This window comes from Strongylocentrotus purpuratus, unplaced genomic scaffold (assembly GCF_000002235.5).
Source record: "Strongylocentrotus purpuratus isolate Spur 01 unplaced genomic scaffold, Spur_5.0 spur5_scaffold_8, whole genome shotgun sequence".
Lineage (NCBI taxonomy): Eukaryota > Metazoa > Echinodermata > Echinoidea > Camarodonta > Strongylocentrotidae > Strongylocentrotus > Strongylocentrotus purpuratus.
This window is the reverse complement of record NW_022145614.1, coordinates 13820524-13839394: the sequence shown is the minus strand read 5'-3', so window position 1 is coordinate 13839394 and position 18871 is coordinate 13820524. Positions and strand designations below refer to the sequence as shown.

Sequence of the window (18871 nt, the reverse complement as noted above, 5' to 3'; positions counted from 1 at the left end):
AATGACAGGTAGCTAAGCCAACCTTGAGGAGAAGTCACCAATTTAAAAGCAGATCACGGGAGCACGGCGGAAAATCGACAAGCGGGATGTACTCAACCAAACCCGGTGAAACTCCGGGCAGCTGGTTAGAGTAGCTACGGTGATGTGGTAGCGCGGCTAGCGGGAGGCGGAGCGAGCAGGTGCGACACACGAACGTGGGTAGAGCTTTCTGCTCGAATGCAGAAAAATATCCAGCGACGATGGTCGAGTTTTTCAACTTTGGAAAACTTCTCCGAGGTTCTGCTCTCTGTCACACACCTTTCTGGCTTAACTCTCTGACCTTAGTCTGACATAGATCCCAATCCATGTCCTACAAAGATCCCGGGCTCAAATAAACAAAGAATAATACATTTTTGGGAGCTCAGTTGTACCCTCGGAGTTTACTCCAATGTCGGACATAACAGGGAGCGAATTGCAGACGATACGCAGACGATAACTCGCATATTCATACAGATGGCGGTATTTAAATTTTGTCAGACTGAGTGTTGGCGCGCAGCCACAGACATGCATCGAAACACCATGGGGTGTACTACGAAGGGAGCTTGACCTGAAATGACCCTTGCTTGTACGGATCACAAGGTTCACACCACCGCTGGGATGTAGTGAGAAGGGGTCATAAAAGAAATGGCGGTGGGCCTATTCGTTGTGTAAACTTTCACTGAACAAAAGCTAAAGTGAAAGTAAACTTGCCCTGAATTATTTTTCTATTATCTTATATGCCAAAGTTTTCTCCTGCGTGTTTTATCTTTTTATTTTCCTGTTTGCGTTTGCCTTTCACGGGCCCCGGTAGTTGGTAGGCCTATTTTTATGATTCCTGTTGTTTTGCCAAATAAAATAAATCTCTAAAAAGTGCCCCTGAGCGTCTACGGAACTTCCATTATTATCCATTATTATTGCCGCCCTGCCTCCCCGGCAGAACATGGAATTTATTCCCCTCTCCTCAGTACATAATCCAAAATTTAGATTTCGCTTCTGACTGCACTAAGCTTCTGGCAATCAACAGACTGACCCCCTCCCCTCCCCCCTCCGCCTCACCCACCCTCCACCTCCCCCAGGCAGATTGTGTTCCCTTTTCTTAACACATTTTTTTATTAAATTGATAAAAGGATCGCCGTGCCATTTTGTCACTTTTTACCCGTATCGACGAGGTAGTTTGCAAACATGAATTTTTTCCAGCACAGCTTACTCTCATTAATAATTGAGCGAGGAAATGCTACATTAATTTGTATGCGTACTTTAGTGTTACATCATAACACGCGCAAACCATTATTGCGTCATCGATATCGGTATGAAGCGCAAACAGGTTCAATACAATAGCAACGAAAACACAGCATCGGTATCATTACTGGCGCATTTCAAGTTCACTTGAAACGTATGCTAATTTTGGTCTTCATTTACGAATTAATTGTTCTTTTCGGAGATCAATTCGTGAATTCGGAGATAAATCTATTATAGGCAAAAGGAAATACAACGTTGAACAGAGATGAATAACTTGGTGAGTATACGTATATAAAATATTAATAACCATAATATATTTCATAGGCCTAATTGGTAAAGTGAGCAAAATAAGTTCAATTTTTCATAAATCTGTCTCTTATACTTATCAGTTAAATAGTTATTACCATTAGTAGCCTAAACTCGAAAGATTCGATTGATTCATTGATTAAAAGTAAAGCGGCATTGAATAGACCTCAAACTCCAATGGTATCGAGGATAAATGTTTTGTCTTTGTTAACCTATTGTTAAACATGTAAGGCCATTTTCTTTTAGAATGATAATGATGATGATGACGATGATAATGATGCTGATGATGATAATGATGATTTATAATTGCTTGATATCATTTCCGTACACCTAGTTTGTTCATCGATCACACCCCCGACCCCAGAAAGGCCTGACGACCACCAGCCCTGCCATCATCGACGACAAGGAGCAGACTCCTATGCGTGGTCATTGGCGCTGGAGGATCCCCAATCTCCACATCGTTTCTGCTGTCCGCTCTCTCTACTTCAGACTTCGAGGACGCACACCCGTGACAACGCTCAAACCTAGTGACAATGACAGTGACATCAGTATTGGACAGAAGTCGCTAAGTCGTAGAAGCACCAAGGTTGAGCCTCTGAGTCCGGTTGCCTTCTCAAGCAGCAGTAAGTTCCTGCAGCCATCTACCTGTAGCAACCATTACTCACCACTAGCATCAAGTTCCTCTGTGAGTGCGATTCGGGACGTCAGCACTCCCAGTCGATTCTCCCTTCCTGGTGCGGTGGGTGAAACCGAAGTCTTCGCGACCGATAGAACTGATAATAGTCAATCAAACAGCGATCACTTGATCTACCAGCACGTAGGAAAGAGTCGACATAATGACAAAGCCGCTCTTGATGCTGCATCTGAAGCCAACCTCAACGATTCTGAGGTTGACAAGGAATCGACTCGAAACTCAGATAATGATAGAGACATTACCCAAGCTGAAAGTGAGGACACGCCGTCAAAAGACGAAGTCCATCACCCGGTCGATATGCACGTCATTACTAAATCATCCTCAGTGTCACCAAGTAGTGAAATCGACAATGATGTTGATATCAATATTCAAGACAATGACCTGAATATGGATGAGGTATGGCAACCAAGACCCTTCTCGAGAAGGGGGAGGGAATGCTGGAAAGAGCAAGAGCCTAAGACACCATCTCCAGTTGAAGGAGATCTTGCAGTAGAGGAAGGTATGAGTATCGGATCATCAGTGGACTTTAGCAAGCCTGGTGATACCGACACAAAAATCCCCTGGCTCAAGTGTGAGGAAACAAACACGGAGGATTATTCTGAACTAGATGAAGAGCTTGACTATTATGAGGATAACAACAAAAAGGCCGATGATTATCTCGACATGGATAAGGTCCTGAGGAAGTGCGCACCAACAGAGGTCCTCCGGAATCTGAGAGACATGGTCCAGCTCTCAAAGAACACCACCAGCCAGCTCGAGAAAGCCCTTCGAAGAGCAGCTCGTATCTCTTGTGGTCCCTTCCCTCGACTTCCCGGCTCTGGTCTTACCAAAACTGAGATCATCGACTTAAAGTGCACGAAGCTTGTGGGTGACTCAGAGGACTTTCTTGGAGAAATGAACAAGAACTTCCTGACCTTCTACAGAGTCCAAGAGCAGATGGACAAAGTCAGCGCCCAGCAGGACAGCTTTGTATCCTCCATCCTGGTGAAGAGAGGACCGTGTCGCGACTGGCGTATGGGTCATGCTGCTATCATGAGGAAGATGGGCAAGTTCTGGAGCAGAGATTATCCCCTGGTAATCACCAGGAAGCTGAAGGCAAGCATCCAGGAAACCATCTATGAAGAGGATGAAGAGTAAGGACATAACAAACAATGTCCCAATGAAGGACAAGTTATGCATTGCCATTCAGACCCCATAGGTTGAACTCCTCATAAGGTACACATAAGTCTAGCAAACCATCTACAAAGAGGACGCGAGAGTGGGTACATAACAGTTGATGTTCCTTTGCATGCAGGACTGCCAGTGAGAGTTGAGGGATAAACTCATGGAAATTTGGCGATATCTAAAGTTATTTCACAAAGTGGAGATTGGAATTCATTGATATACTGCCCCAGGAGAAACACATCGTAAAAACATCATAGTCGTCTCACAGAATCCGATCCTGTAAAGAATGATTAAAGCATGGTGGATCGAGGCTCTACATGATTTCGGGCTTTGATCAAATTAACTTTCTTCCTCTTCAGAGCAATTAAAGAGCTCCATCGAAATCTAAGCAAGATGCAAGGCATCATTAAATTACAACTTCCACCCGTTTCCCAATTAAATATCAACGGGGAACTACAGAGGATTAAAGAACCAACACACAAAAATAAAGAAACCATAAAGACATGAATAAATCAAATCGAAATAATCTAGCAGGATAAAAGTTTTTAAAAGAAACCAAAAAAGTTGAAATAAAATTAATTGAGATATATTATGTTTCATTATAATTGTTCTCCTTCTGCCTCCTTCAATTGACTGAAGATTCTTGCAAATTATGTGCGTGTGTGTATATGTGGGTGTGTGTGTGTGTGTGTATGTGTGTTAACCGTAATTTACGTCCATTCGAGTGCGATTTACATTTAATACAGTTTATTTAGAAATATTTACAAACTCATGTATAGGATGGAGGGACTAGTATCACCATCCGTCTGATCAGCAGTCGATTACGGAGGGCTCCAACAGATGGCGCTGCAACAATTTCTGTTTTGTATATAGGTTTGAATGTGTGATGAGCAGGAAGGCTGGGTTTTGGATATGATTTAGATGTGAGGAAAATACATGAAACAGTATGAGTTTTGTATTGAAAAATTAGAGCTAGAGTAGATTGATTGATTGATTGTTTTTTTATTCGCCAAGCTTCCACCATACAACAATATATTACAAGAATAACAGATAAAAAAAAAAAAATATTTCCGGTGGGGTAATAATAATAATAATGATAGAACTGATAATAATTACCAGAAGAAAAAGAAGAGGAAGAAGAAGAAAAAGATGAGGAGGAGGAGGAGCAGGAGGAGGAAGAGGAAGAAGAGGAAAATAATCTCGAATATGTAGAATTTCTATAACGTAAGTATATACAAAATGAAAAAGTAGGAACCGACAGAAGAATAAATATTTCAATCATATAACATGTCATTCGCATTTCTTCTCTGACTCTCAAGTGTTAGCAGGGGCGGCCGAGCGACTTTCAAAGTGGGGGGGGGGGCACCAACAAAAAAGGGCACTTTCTGGAAAAAAGGGCACCTACAGTGGGAAATCTCAAAGCGAAAAAGTCAGTAACAAGATCGAAGTTGGATCGAATATAATGATTCGACCTCGGTAGGCCTATGATATATTTTATGCACGTGATGCAATACTAGTTGTTTTGATATTTGGTTGACTTCAAGAAAACCAGCTTTAGAAAGTTCGCTGTAGCCAACACGAGTTCTTGGACCAGAACAGTTATCTCACCATTTTGTTCTGTATAATTTTCAACTTCTTTTGATCTGACATGTTTATGTTACTATACCATGCAGGGTTAGCATAGTCAAATAAACATTGAATAAGAGCAAAACAGAGTATACGTCTTGCTTTTAGTCTTGCTTTTAAGTCCATACAAAAATTTCAGACGAGAATTTGCTTTTTTTACAACTGATATTCTACTTAAGATGAAAATGAAATTGCGCTACAATGCCAATTCAATGCCCAAATACTTCACAGATTATGTTTAGAATCTCAGAAATGAACAATGATAATAATTAAACAATGATGATAATAGGAAAATAAGAAAATGATGATGGTGATGATGATAATTAGTGATAGATATTCATGATGATAAGAAGAAAAAGAAGAAGAAGAAGAAGGAAGAAAAAAAGTAGCCTGAAAGATAAGACTATAATTCCCAGGTCTTGTCGAATCCAGCTAGCTAGCTGCTGAAATGCAAGCCATTTCCCGCCAGGACTAGAGGCGTAGACATTACCGAAGAAGGCCAAAAAGCTGCAGGCCGAATTGAGAATGGAAAAGCTCGGAAGTGTGTCATTTCACCAAACTGTATCTGATATTTGCATGACACATTATGAAAGGTCGTTGCCAAGGAAAGGGAAACCAGAGAATGGACGGGAATGGACTTTATTGGCTGCGGTGTTACAGTCGAAATTATATGGTAAGAGCAATATCTCCCACTCCAGTCCCATGTATAGAAATAGGCGTGGGGGATGTGGATCAGCATTATAATTTTGTGTAGAACATCGAACACTCCCATTTCTTCTTCTTCTTCTTCCACTTAAGATTAGACTGGTTCAATCAAGGTTGAATATTTAGAAGTGTGATATAATATGAGGCAAGTTTTTTAGATGGAAATTAAGGACTGACATGAATTGAAATTCTGATGACGGTCTAGGCCGTCTATAGATCTAGACCAATTTTTTTTTTTCTCTTTCGTTCGTTAATCGTTAGTCTCTTATTTGGGTAGGGTCACTCCAGCAAAGCATAGAGAGTCAATGCTAATGCGTATTGACCTCTAACACTGCATGCTTGCTGTGAGGCGGGTATTATTATACCTATACACAAATATACATGTACACACCACACATTATTGCTTGGACTCTACACAGTCATGTCGATGCAGCTGTAAGCAAAGTTTGACACTAGACTTACAATTTGAATTTTTAAATTATTCTTTTTAACATCTGTAAGTTGAAAAAAATGTATTTTACTGCTATTTAGGTGTCATCAATTGTCACCATAGTACCAATTTTGAGTGAAATCAGTTGAGTTTTGTACAGTGGTGTTTGAAATGTTGAGAATCAAAAGCACAGCTTTTACTACACAGCCAGGATAGTGATGCTCCTATGTGTGAGTAGGGTCAGCTCCTCTCTTTAGAGACAGAAACCGACCATAGGGTCTCCTGTGCAAACATTGTTTTCAGGGACAGAGCGTCACTACCTAATCTTCCTGAAGGCTTTGAACTAGGTAGGACATTATAATGTACGTTATTTGCAAAATACAGAAATGCCTGATCTTGCTGCACCGTTCTCCAGCAATTTAAGGTACAAGACCAGCTAGAACATCATTCACAGGTGCTCTAGTAAGACAGGTTAGAGTCTATACCCTACTTACTAGTTACAGCTAGCCCATGTATCATCCAACCTGATCTCCCATAACTCTAAAGGCATCTACAACTATCCATCACACCCTGCACGTCGCTGGCTGTAATATCTACGGCATTACAGTATCAATTGTGAGACAAAAAATACTCGAACTTGGCCAGTATGGCATATGGGTGACCATGTATTTGATGATTCCTTTTCATGTGTCCATTGACTGTCATGGTGTAACCATGATACTTCTTCCCAAGAGTTGTATGCTTCAGTTATGAAATTTACATGCGCATGCATGTCATCTTTTATCTTGATCTTGATGATTACTTAATTTTGTTACTTTAAGTTTTCAATTGATATTTATATATTGATCAATGCTATAGTATTTCATTAGTCTTCTTGTACAGCTCAGTTTCTTTTTTCCCCCAATAACAGGGTCTGAAAGGGAATTGAAAGTGGTGTCCATGGCTACTGGCTCAAAGTGCGTTGGCGCATCAAAGATGAGTAAAACAGGTATGCTTGTTAATTCCTATTCAGTGAAGAGAATCTTAAAATATTGAAGTCCAGATTAGTCAGAGAAAGAGCTAGGTAAAATGACACTTAAGCCAATTCACTCAAAGCTATTTAAAAAAAACACTATAAAAAGAACTTGCAGTTTGGCAATAGTAATATTCTTTGTCCAAAAAAAAGAAGATAAATCTTTGCATACTTAAATTAACTCTTTCTTTGAAATGCCTTTGTTTCAATATTTTTCCTGGACATGTAAATTTTGTCTTTCAAAGTAATTGGAAAACCACATGAAATAAATTTGTCAACACATTATACATTATTTTATGTAAAGTTTGATCCCATGAAGAACTATCAGGCCATTGTAAACAAGATGAAAGTAATCAAAGAAATCAGACAACATATATTGCGATCTTTAAACTTAACTTTGTTTGATTCTCCCCTTCTGCTATGATAAAGGTGATGTATTGAATGACAGTCATGCTGAGGTTCTTGCAAGGAGAGGCTTCCTGAGGTAATCATAACAACTTTTGTTTGTGTGTGTGTTTTGGAACATTAAAGGCATTGTTTAACAATGTTAAATCTGAGATGCTCGGCCCCACGTGTTATCTTTGATTGACCGGTTTTACCTTACTCGTTTTTCCCCAATAGACTGTAGTGATAATCAGACAGGCGATCGACTTGTAAGAGTCATGGGGTTTCTGACTGACCTAAAGGTTTAACATTATCATTGCAGCATGAGCTAAATCCAGGATTTTGTTTCAGAATCTGAGACAAAGTTACCGAATCCCTTTAATGTTTTATTCATAACTCCAACAAAACAGAGTGGCACATGATTTGCACATGAAGAGATACAGAATATTTGGTGCTAAAAGATCAGTTGAAGGGGTAGAATGAAGGAAGAAGTTTTACTTGTTTAAAAAATGTTCAATCAAGATATTCTTCTTTGTTGTTAACTCCTTGACTGGGCCATCAGATTTGAATTGAAATGACATTTAGAAAAATTAATTTGATACTCATATTTTGTCTATGTGATATGTTGATATTCTTTGTGAACATGTTGAGTTAAAGAGAAAATGGGAAGTCGTAGAGAGAGAGTTAAAATCTGGTTTGTCAATTTGTATTGCATATAGGTATCTCTATCATCAATTGAGATGTGCGATGACAGGGAGTCATGAAAACAGCATCTTTTACCAGCCAGGTGAAGATGGGAAATGCAAATTAAAGGAGGGAGTGAGGTTCCATTTCTTCACCAGTCAAACGCCTTGTAAGCCAATGTGTTTGATAGCTGAATCATTTAATTTATCATAATCTAGTAGAGCATGTGTCATTTAGTATATTGTATTCCATCCTCGATCTCTCACAAGTTGAGTTCCATGGCTGACTTACCTTTGTTTAAACATAATTTATGATATGTATGCAGTATTTGGTGTTTTTCATTAGACTGTTTTTCCTAAATGGAAATGAGAAACCAATGAAAATGGTAGAGAATGTCATGTTGGGGGAAACCTCCAAATTTAAAATTCTGTTGAGTTTTTTAAACATAATTATTGCACAGCCTCAAGTCTTACCCCTCCTCACTCTCCCTCTCACTCTCTCTCTCACTCTCTCTCTCTCTCTCCCTCTCATTCTTTCTCTTTTTGTGTCTGTCTCCCTCTCTGTCTTTTCCTTTTTTTTTAATTTCTCTTTCTCATTTACCCTCTCTTTATCTTCCTCTCCCTCTCTTTTCCTTTATCTCTCTCCTCATCATGCTTTGTCTTCTAAACTTCCCATTCATTTTTTTTCTTGATGTACATTTGTGAACTGTATACTTTAATCACTAACATGTTGCTCCAATGCACAGATAACAGTACATCCTTACTTTATTTTTGTTCTTTCGTGATACCGGTATGTGCAGGTGGTGATGCATCAATCTTCACAAAAGACGACCAAGGTTCTACAGATACCAAGCCAACATCACAGCATGATATTGATCAAAACCCACAAAACATCATTAATAAACATTCCATGAGCAGTTTGAATAAGAGAAAAGCAGAAGAGGAGGTGAATGGGTCCAATCTACCAATGACACAGAAAATGAAATTGGATTTATCAGAGTCAGTTTCAGACCATGTTGTTCCCCAAACCCAGAACCATATTGAGAGGAGGATGTGTTGTAATCACGACCAGCATGCAGAAAGATGTTCATCCTACCCTGCTGATGATCATCAAACTGCATTAGTGCCTTTGACAAGAACGATGCAGGACCAACTGATTGAAATAGGTTCCTGCAGTGAGACTAAACTAGTCTCTAGCTCACCTTGTATAAATGATATGCCAGGTAGTCGGGTATCAGACGAAGACAGGGGAAGCCTTTCAGGAACCTGTCCCATAGATGATGAACTTCCAGTATCCTGCGACACCTTGAACAGTCCACAAGATCAAAGTTGTCCTAGACTTGATATCAAGACGAGTAGAGTATTCCCCAGTGAAAGTGCCTCTGAGGAAGTGCCTTCTGGCCAAAGTAGTGTGCACACCAGACACACGGATGCCTCCGAAATGAATAGTGCAATACCTCTGAAGAGGGACATTTACAGGACAGGTCCACAAGATCAAAGTTGTCCTAGACTTGATATCAAGACAGGTAGTGTACTCCCCAGTGGAAGTGCCTCTGAGGAAGTGCCTTCTGGCCAAAGTAGTGTCCACACCAGATGCACAGATGCCTCCGAAATGAATAGTGCAATACCTCTGAAGAGAGACATTTATAGGACAGGTGCCAAGCCAACGCCCACTGGTCCACAAGACCAACTAGCGGACGGTGAGGATTACCATACTGTGGGACTTCTGCGGATCAAACCAGGCCGTGGGGACAGGACCCTGTCAATGTCCTGCAGTGATAAGATGGCCAAGTGGAATGTTGTAGGACTTCAGGGGGCTCTGCTGTCCCATCTTATCTCAGAACCTGTCTACTTATCCTCCATTACTATTGGACAGTAAGTTTTAAGTTATTGAAATGTTCATTGTTCTGTTTTGATGTTATACAGGAGCATGTATTCACATTTATGTTTGTCATGATGTACAGCATGTACATTTCAGAATTGGGAGGTTACAGTAAAAGAAATATGACACCAATGTTTCAGTAGCAATTTATGAATCATAACAAAAAAAATCGAAAACATTTCAAAGATCAAGTGATATTAGCAAATAAGTGTACTGTTGTCAAGTGGAATAATTTGTACATGTATTTTGAAAGTGGTCTCTCTGTCTAATATGTGGTTGTCAAATCCCTGTTTTTTTTAAAACACCAATCAATGTGTTTACTGCTTATGCCTGCTATTCATATCATGATAATCATACTGTATTTTAAAGTCATGAAATCAAATGATTTTCATCCATTAATTTTATTTCCTTTTATTCTGTACACATGCTCTTCTTTTCTTTAATGGGTTTTCATGTTGAATCTTTTTACCCAAACTCCCAAAGCTACTTCCTCGTCTATGAATATCCCTACCCTTACAGGCCCACTGCATTACTTATAGCTACTTGCGCCCTCTATATAACAAACAATGCATAATCGGTGACCATTGGTCCCCCATGATCCTCTATTTCTTATGTTAGTTGAGAGCTGAGTTGATGAGATACAGTAATCACCTGTCCAGTGACCTTGCAGCGTGGTCTAATCCCTCTTGTTCAGTAGTGCAGATGAGCTTTGATCTATTTGATACTATCCCTTTCTTTTTTTCTAATGGCAAAACAGATGTCCATTCAACAGCCAGGCCATGCACCGAGCAATCATTGGAAGAGTGCAGCCTGTGAGCAATCTTCCACCTGGTTACCACGTAAACTCACCGGTAGTGATGCAGACCAACATCATCTTCAAAGACTCCAGGACGGAGGTAGAGAGGAGGAGAGATCCAAGCAAAGGCAAGATGACACCAGCTGGAGCAGGTAGGTAGGAGGATGCGGCAATCTTTGAGAGCTTTGTTTCATGCAGTTCCGGGTTATAGTGCATTTTTAAAGGCATCATTTAACAATTGTTAAATCTGAGATGCTATGTGTTATTAGTGTCTGTGATATGGTGTAATATTGAAGCCCTAAAAAAAAGTTGCACTTCAAAATGATCATGAAGTGCCTCAAAAAATAAAAATCTTTGAGTGACCGGATTTACCATAGTCTTTTCCCCTATAGACTGTAGTGTTATAAAAAACGTCATGAAAACGAAAAATGAAATTTTGATTTCCAATCATAAATATCTTGATAATCAGACAGGCCTTGTAAAAGTCATGGGATTCCTGACTGACCTAAAGGTTTATGATTATGATTGCAGCATGAGCTAAATCCAGGATTTTGTTTCAGAATCTGAGGCAATGTTAGCGAGTCACTTTAAGACAAACAAATCTTTAGTATGTCTCTGTCAATGCAATTCTTTTATATTTGTATCAACCAATCAACCATATTGTTCCTTTTTCGCCTTGACAAGCCATCATTTGGAGTTACGTACCTGACCAGCCTGTTGATGTGACAGCCAATGGAAAAAGACAAGGTGCTACAGCTAAGAGATGGAATGATCCTCAATCAAGGTAACACTCTCCATGGCATCGGTTGCTAAAGTTGTTGAATATTGAATTCTGTACTTCCCATAGGCCTAGTTTCAGATTTATCAATATCAGATTTAGTCGATTTGTAAGTATGATAATAGCTCATTGCTTCTCCTGGAACCTTATCTTTGAAATTAGATATGCCATGCTTGACCTGAAATTTACTCCTGCAACAATTAATCCGTGCTTTGTTTCGTCACATTAATAGGGTAGGGTTGCAGATGGGTTTTAGTTAGGTTTAGGTTTAGGATTAGGATTAGATTTAGGGTTAGGTTTAGGGTTAGGTATAGTGTTGGGTCCAGGGTTGAATGAAGTTAAGAATTTGGTCAGGGTAGGAAATTGACAGAGTAATTGTCTCGGGAGCAAGTGTCGTACAACTGTGCCATGAAATACTGTATTCTGAAAAGAGATCAATTGTTGTCAAGTGTTTGAATAGGTACTACAAAAGGTACTACAATGGCTAAACATCGACTATTTTTCAGAGTCACTAATCAATTAATAAACATTATCTTTGTATATCTGTTTATTTATTGTTTTCTCTCTTTTTGATGCAGTGAAGTGACTTTTTATGTTGAACTCATCCTTTGTTTATGTGAACTGTACTTATTATTTAATATTTTTAAGATCACAAGCTTTTATTAGATGGAAAATAAAGTCTTTTAAGGATATAAATACATGCAATTACTTATGATACTATTATTATTTCCACCGAGAATCGTACAGTTCAATATTACCATTGTCAATGAAAGGCTTTATAAATGGTTCCGTCTGTTAACTTTCTCTTCCATATGCATGCAGGAGCAAGAATTGCAGATGCCAACTCTATCATCTTTTCAAGAAGCTTCTAGCAGGTGTAGACAGGGACAAATTGCCCCAGACACTCCAAAGTCATGATGACCTGAAGACCTATCATGATTACAAGATGGCCGCCAGCCATTACCAGAAGGCTTGGACACAACTTTTAAAGGTTTTCAGCTCATGGGCCAGAAAACCGGTTGAATTCTCACAATTTCAGTGATGTGTGTGACAATATCTTCTTTATGAGACTTAAAAGTTATAACACTGTACTGTCTATTCAGATAGAGGGCGACAGACAACTGAATGAAGTTGGACACTTCATGTCAGACATCTTTGTGCATCAGTGAGTTATTTCAGTCTTTAATTAGTGACAAGAACATGACAATATGAACATAATTTAAAGCCACAGAGTAGTCAGTGTCCATGTGTATTGCATCATCATTCACTGACACCAGATTTGGTTGGATTACCAATTGGTGTGTGTACATGCAGGGCTTTGAATTACAAAGAGTTGACATCAGTCACAACTTATTTGCGAATGATATCAATCGCAACTATGTACACAAGAGATAGGAGATTGCAAACTTGCAACTGATTGGAGAACTTGCGATCGATTTGGATCAATCGCAACTCTTTGTAAGACGGGGCCCAGTTCTCTCAAAGGTCCCAATAGAAAATAGTCCACCTTTCCTTCATATCTCCAGGGTAAGTGAAATGTTATTATGATGAGAATTCCCTAAGTAAAGGTGGTAGGTTCAACTAGGGCCAGTGCATTACACAAGGCCTGTGGGTCATAACAGTTCAGTGCACTCTTGGGGATTGACAACACCTGCAATTGGTGTCAAATTACCTGTTAGAAACCACTACTATGAGCCTTTAAAGATAAAGTTGAGTTTTGGTCATGCGATTGCATTGTGAAAGAAACAGTCTGGAATCGATCAGAAAATGTGATCATGTAGCATACAAGTATTGGTGTGTACCGCAAGGTTCTGGAATCATCAAAATGATAAAAAATTTGGCCCAGTCTTGGTAAAAGTAACAAGCACTTTACTTTGATATTTGATTAAATGGAATTTTTTTGATTCGGCTCTCAAACCATAAGAATTCTTGAGATTAAAATACATACCATACATAAAGAATATTGATTTAAGGGGAAATGTAGTACATCTATTACCTTTAAAGGTAATATAAGACACTTCTGAGAAATAAATTGGTCAAATTGTGCTGGAATCAATCATTAAATATTTCAAAAACATATTATTGTGTGTCTTCTGATAAACTAACTCTTGGCATTTGTGCGATGTGCTTTGAAAAAAAAAGAAATTCCATTATCATATATAAATTATGCTTTAGTGAGAGGAGTCTTTGTTCCCAAATTTGCAAATGAAATACTTGTAGGTGGGAAATGCATGAAAGAAATACATGAGTGCCCAAGTTAGGGGATATTCGCATTATACAAGATATCATCATCACTCTTCTTTGTATTATTATTAATTGTTCTTCTTCTTCTTTTTATCACTATCTTCATCATTATTATTATTATTACTATTATGAAATGACATGTATTATTCTTTTTTTAAATGATATTGTTTTAAATTATTGTTATTATTATAATCATAATTATTATTATATTATCATCATCGTCATCGTGAATATGTTTCACGTGTTGGGCTGGCATCACACACAGGGATGATGTATCCAGAGCTCAAAGTTGCTAATTCCCATAAGTGTTCTCTCCGCTGTAGGAAATGTAGAGGAATCCATCAACATCGCGATGCTCTGCATCAACTTCAGCTAGAGTTGAACTGTACATGCAAAACAGACACACACAGGCAAAATATAAATCAGAAGATAAATGTATGTGTCTGTCAGTGTACACAATAAGATATGCGTTCTTTAAACTACTTTATTAAGAGGGCAAAAATAAATTATTTTTTTAGTAAATTAAAGGTAATACAAAGTTTTGGAAAATTTTGAAAATTGGCTGGATAGTGATTCTACAATTTTTATATATTTTGATGCCCCTGTGGGTGTATTATAAGCACTAGAAAATTTAGTCCTTATAACACTTCTGCTTTTGAGAAAAATTGAATATAAAAATTTACCGGTGCTCCCGGTAAATTTTGATAAATTTCAAATAGCGTATACGGCCTTACAATAATAGCTGCGATCATGAAAATCTCATAATATGCAGTTGTGATATATAATTTCCAAACGGGAATAGCTAATCTGTCGATTTGAGTCAAGAAACTGTGTTATTATAGCTAAATTAATATCTTGACCTTGAGAAGGAGCTATACTACATAAAGAGTCTATTATTTACACTTTCATCACTTTAGACTCGATTTCAACCGCGACAACAATCACTGATTATTGTAGGATCGCATATGCTTCAAATATGTTCTTTTGAACCAAATTCACGACCCTATACCAAAACTTTGCATTACCTTTAAAATGCCCTTGTGCGCTATAATAATAATAATAATAATATTTAATTTTTATATAGCGCTTATTACAAATGTCTCTAAGCGCTTTACAAATATACTATTACCCCGGTCATTGGATTCAGTGCTTGCCCGCACACACTGTACTTAGTGTAACTAAATTTTCACCTAGGTACCTTTTTCCTGGCTATCAATTTATCAATAGGTGACTGTTTGTAACCTACTTATTAGAAGTATGGGATCATTTCTATTTTTTCCCAGCTCTGTGGTTATCTCCCACCTCGAGTATCTCTAATTATATGGCTCCCAAAGTGCAGTACATTTCTATATATAATATATTTACAAAGATACCCTGTATAATCAACGTCATACAGAATAGCCACTAAATTGATATGCCCTTGCAGAAACGGTATCAAGACCATGTTTCATAAAAGCCTGTTATCAATAATAAATTTTCCAAAATTTTAGAAATGAGGCCTCATACAGACATTGGCCTCAGAGGGTGCAAAACACCCGAGCTTACGGGGAGATGCGTAAAATTAATAAAGGCAGCCATAGGTGGATACCCCCGCTTTGTGTTCAGGGTTGGGAGTGGGGGGATGGGGGGGGGGTGCCTCTTAAAATATATATGCTGGACATGGCCTAAATTGCAACTGAACTGAAACTTCTGAAAATGCCTCCTGAGTTTTATCCGGGGAGGAGTTATCTCACCATTATTATCGCTGAAATATGATTCTGTAATCTATTACCTTCTTTGATTTTGCGGTTGGAAACCATGATGTCAGAAGGGGCACTCCCCCCCCCCCCCCCCCCTCCCCTCCTTGCCCCTCCCTCAAATACGCCAGTGCCTGATGCTACTCACCTTGCTGCGGGGGTTACTTCGTTGACAAACAAGAAGAGGGGCTTCTCGGGAGGTAGTTGGATTCGCTTTCTTATTATATACTCGAATTGCGCCACTGTTGTCTTGGCTGGCTGTAAGAACTTCCTCTTGTCGATATCTTGTATAGAACTTTTCATTTCTTTCTCGACTACGACGGGTATGTTGTCTGGGTATTTGGATCGAAATTCCGCCGACTCGGACTTCCGGTCCTCTGTATCAAGGAGATAAATGCAAGAAAAAGGGTATAATTGGTTATTAATTAAAGAATGTTCTCTTGTCGATATCTTGTATATAACAGATTTCATTTCTTTCTCGACTACGACTGGTATATTGTCTGGGTATTTGGATCGGAATTCCGCCGACTCCGATTTCCGGGCCTCTGTATCAAGGAGATGAATGCAAGAAAAAAGGTAATTATTGGTTATTAATTACAGAGTGAATGAATCGCGACTCCATGGTTAATAGGAACAGAAAGTTAACTTCAGGGGAAACAAGGGTTTTTTAATACTAAATGCTTCCATCAATGAAGCAAATAATTGTTATAATTCATCGTAAATCATATGGAAAAATTAAAGGGGGGGGGGGGGGTAGTGAGCTTCTTTTTGCCAGGGGAGGGGGCCCGTATTCTTTTGTTAAACAAAATCATAAAGGTAAAATTGACATGCTTTTATCTGTTTTTTTTTTGCCAGGGGAGGGGGTCGGGGCCCCGCAGCGCCCGCCATGATCCGCTACTGTGGTAGTATAGTATTATTATATTACAGTGCAGTGGTAAATATGGTATAATATAATAGTATATATAGTATAATTATGATAGTATGGGCAAACAGAAATCTCGCTATAAATGAAAGAACAGTAAATAGGCGAGATTTCATGAGCGTAACATTGTTCAGATGAGAGAAAATGGTGCTAAGGTAGTGAGTTCAATGCAAGATGTACAATTAAAGATAATCTGAAAGTTTGAGTGAAAACGGACCATTATTAACTATACAAATTGGGAAAAACTGATCTGATCGATTCCTTAATTTTTCCAACTATATTATTACAATTTAATTACATTTTAGGTGAATGTAAATCATTACAAAGCAATGAATTGGCTCTTTATACCATTCCAGACCTTTAAGTGTAGTGACAGATTTTGTATACCCTGTTTTAAGTCTTATTTTCAAGGAAAAACGGTGGGGAAAATTCAAAAATGGTTGGGAGAATTTACTGTTAATCACTGTTAAAAGGTGTTGCACATTGACACCTTCATACTAGAAAACCATAAATATCTTTGTGGATTGAGGATTTTCTCTGGATTTTTTGCCTGTTCGAGGGTTAGAACAGTAGAAGGAATATAAAAAGTAACATTTCATACAAAAATGACACAATTTTTTCAGCAACCTTCAACAATGTTATACCGAGTCACTTAAAAAAAAAAAAAGTTGTCTCATCCGGGTGCGTTTTAAGATGCGGGAAAATATTTTGCTCTTTTGTGAAACGAAAAGAAAAGGAAGATATTTGTTTTTTATACAAGAGAAAGAACGGGAACTGTCTCGAGATTATGACACAAGAGCTATTTTCTTTTCAAGGAGTAAATAATGTTAGGGTTGTGTATATCTTACAAAAAAACCTATCTCTTTTGGAAGGCTTGAGAAAAGTAATTACAGTCTCAAAAGTATTCTGATTATCGTCACTTTACTGTTTAACATGATGATAAGAAGGGAGATGATAGAAAAAAAAGAGATAGAAGGAAGAGAGAGAAAAATAATAATTGTATCAAGGCGTGATTTTAGAAAGAGAGCAAAAAGAAACTCAATCGGAAAGAAGAATGTCAATAATCGTTTGGTTATAAGTTAAAGATAGCTAGCTTTAAAATCAGACACTATACGATTTGCGAATGTATTATGTGTGATGGTATATTGTACCAAAAGCTAATGGTACAATTTGCCTTTCTTTGAAAAGAAAGCAAATGACATGATGAACTCCCCCTCTCAATTTTACATTTCGGAAAACGAAAGGCCGCAAAAGTTTGTAAAACTTGTCCCCAAATTAGCTTTAAAAAACAGCAGAGCATTCTGCCGACATGGAAGGGCTATACGAATAAAAGCATGAAAAGAACCCGCAAGCAGCTAGGGCAGCCTTCTAAATTAAATCATATGTTTCTCGTGGGAAGAGATCCTAAAGAAATAGTTAAAACTAGGTTTTATTCAAATTAAAAATCGATTGATAGGGCCTTTTTCAAAAGGAAATTGACAGAAAAAGTAAAATTCATGATTGAAGACAAAACGGAATTCAAACTTTGGAAGCGTTTTTCTTGTAAAAATACCTTTTTTTAATGCCTATTCCTCTCACCGTTTAACAGCTATTATCCCCACTAATACTCTAAAATTGAGCGAAATATCAAGCTTATGAAACGGAAAATCCAAAAGAATCATAAAATAGAATTTGAAAAAATGCGACTTCTGTCTCTTTTTGACGTGACGGTTCGCAAATCATGAGAGATTGAAATAAGTACACGGCTCTTTTTTTTAAGTGTCAGTTACAGATACTTCTACTTCTACTTCTACGACGATAATCAGCAGGATCCATAAGTCAGGATGCAGTGCTAGTAGGGGGGGGGGGGGGGGGGGGGGGTTACACACATAAAAATACTAGAATACAAACTGATATTTGAAAGTGTTTCATCACTGCAAGAAACAATGCACAAATCATACAGAGTGACAACTCGGTCACTTTTCTTTCGGTAGTGTAATGACATCTTACCTTCAGAATGTTCCTCTTTGAAACCCCACTTCATCTTTGCTTCTATCCGGAGGACAACTCCTTGATCCTGTACACGAACATTCAACAAGACAATTGTAGCAAGTAGTCCAAACCGTAGCTCTTTCCACAGACGACAATTCATATACTGTCTTTATAACTTGACAGCTCTATATATAGGTACATCGATTTTTTTTCCGGTAGAGCTAGTATTTTACTGTCTATCGATGTGCTTGCTCTATATACGTCGGTCGTGGAAGTTCAGT

General features: G+C 38.3%; 2 protein-coding genes across 2 annotated transcripts; one reads left to right on the top strand and one right to left on the bottom strand.

Annotated features, from left to right (window-relative positions):
* The first annotated feature begins 5565 nt into the window (after nt 1-5565).
* On the top strand, nt 5566-12809 carry LOC105437003 (tRNA-specific adenosine deaminase 1-like). Its single transcript, XM_030975646.1, has 9 exons — nt 5566-5720; nt 7093-7170; nt 7624-7678; nt 8298-8431; nt 9062-9745; nt 9917-10136; nt 10901-11091; nt 11624-11723; nt 12540-12809. Exons 1-9 carry the CDS (start codon nt 5573-5575, stop codon nt 12757-12759), a joined length of 1830 nt encoding a protein of 609 aa, XP_030831506.1. The 5' UTR covers nt 5566-5572; the 3' UTR covers nt 12760-12809.
* Nucleotides 12810-13592: 783 nt separating this feature from the next.
* On the bottom strand, nt 13593-18871 carry LOC115920369 (gamma-aminobutyric acid receptor-associated protein-like 2). The gene is made up of 3 exons (XM_030976055.1): nt 18609-18871; nt 15846-16074; nt 13593-14344 (listed from the first exon to the last, which is right to left on the bottom strand). The coding sequence occupies exons 1-3, from the start codon at nt 18748-18750 to the stop codon at nt 14254-14256; spliced, it is 462 nt and encodes a 153-aa protein (XP_030831915.1). The 5' UTR covers nt 18751-18871; the 3' UTR covers nt 13593-14253.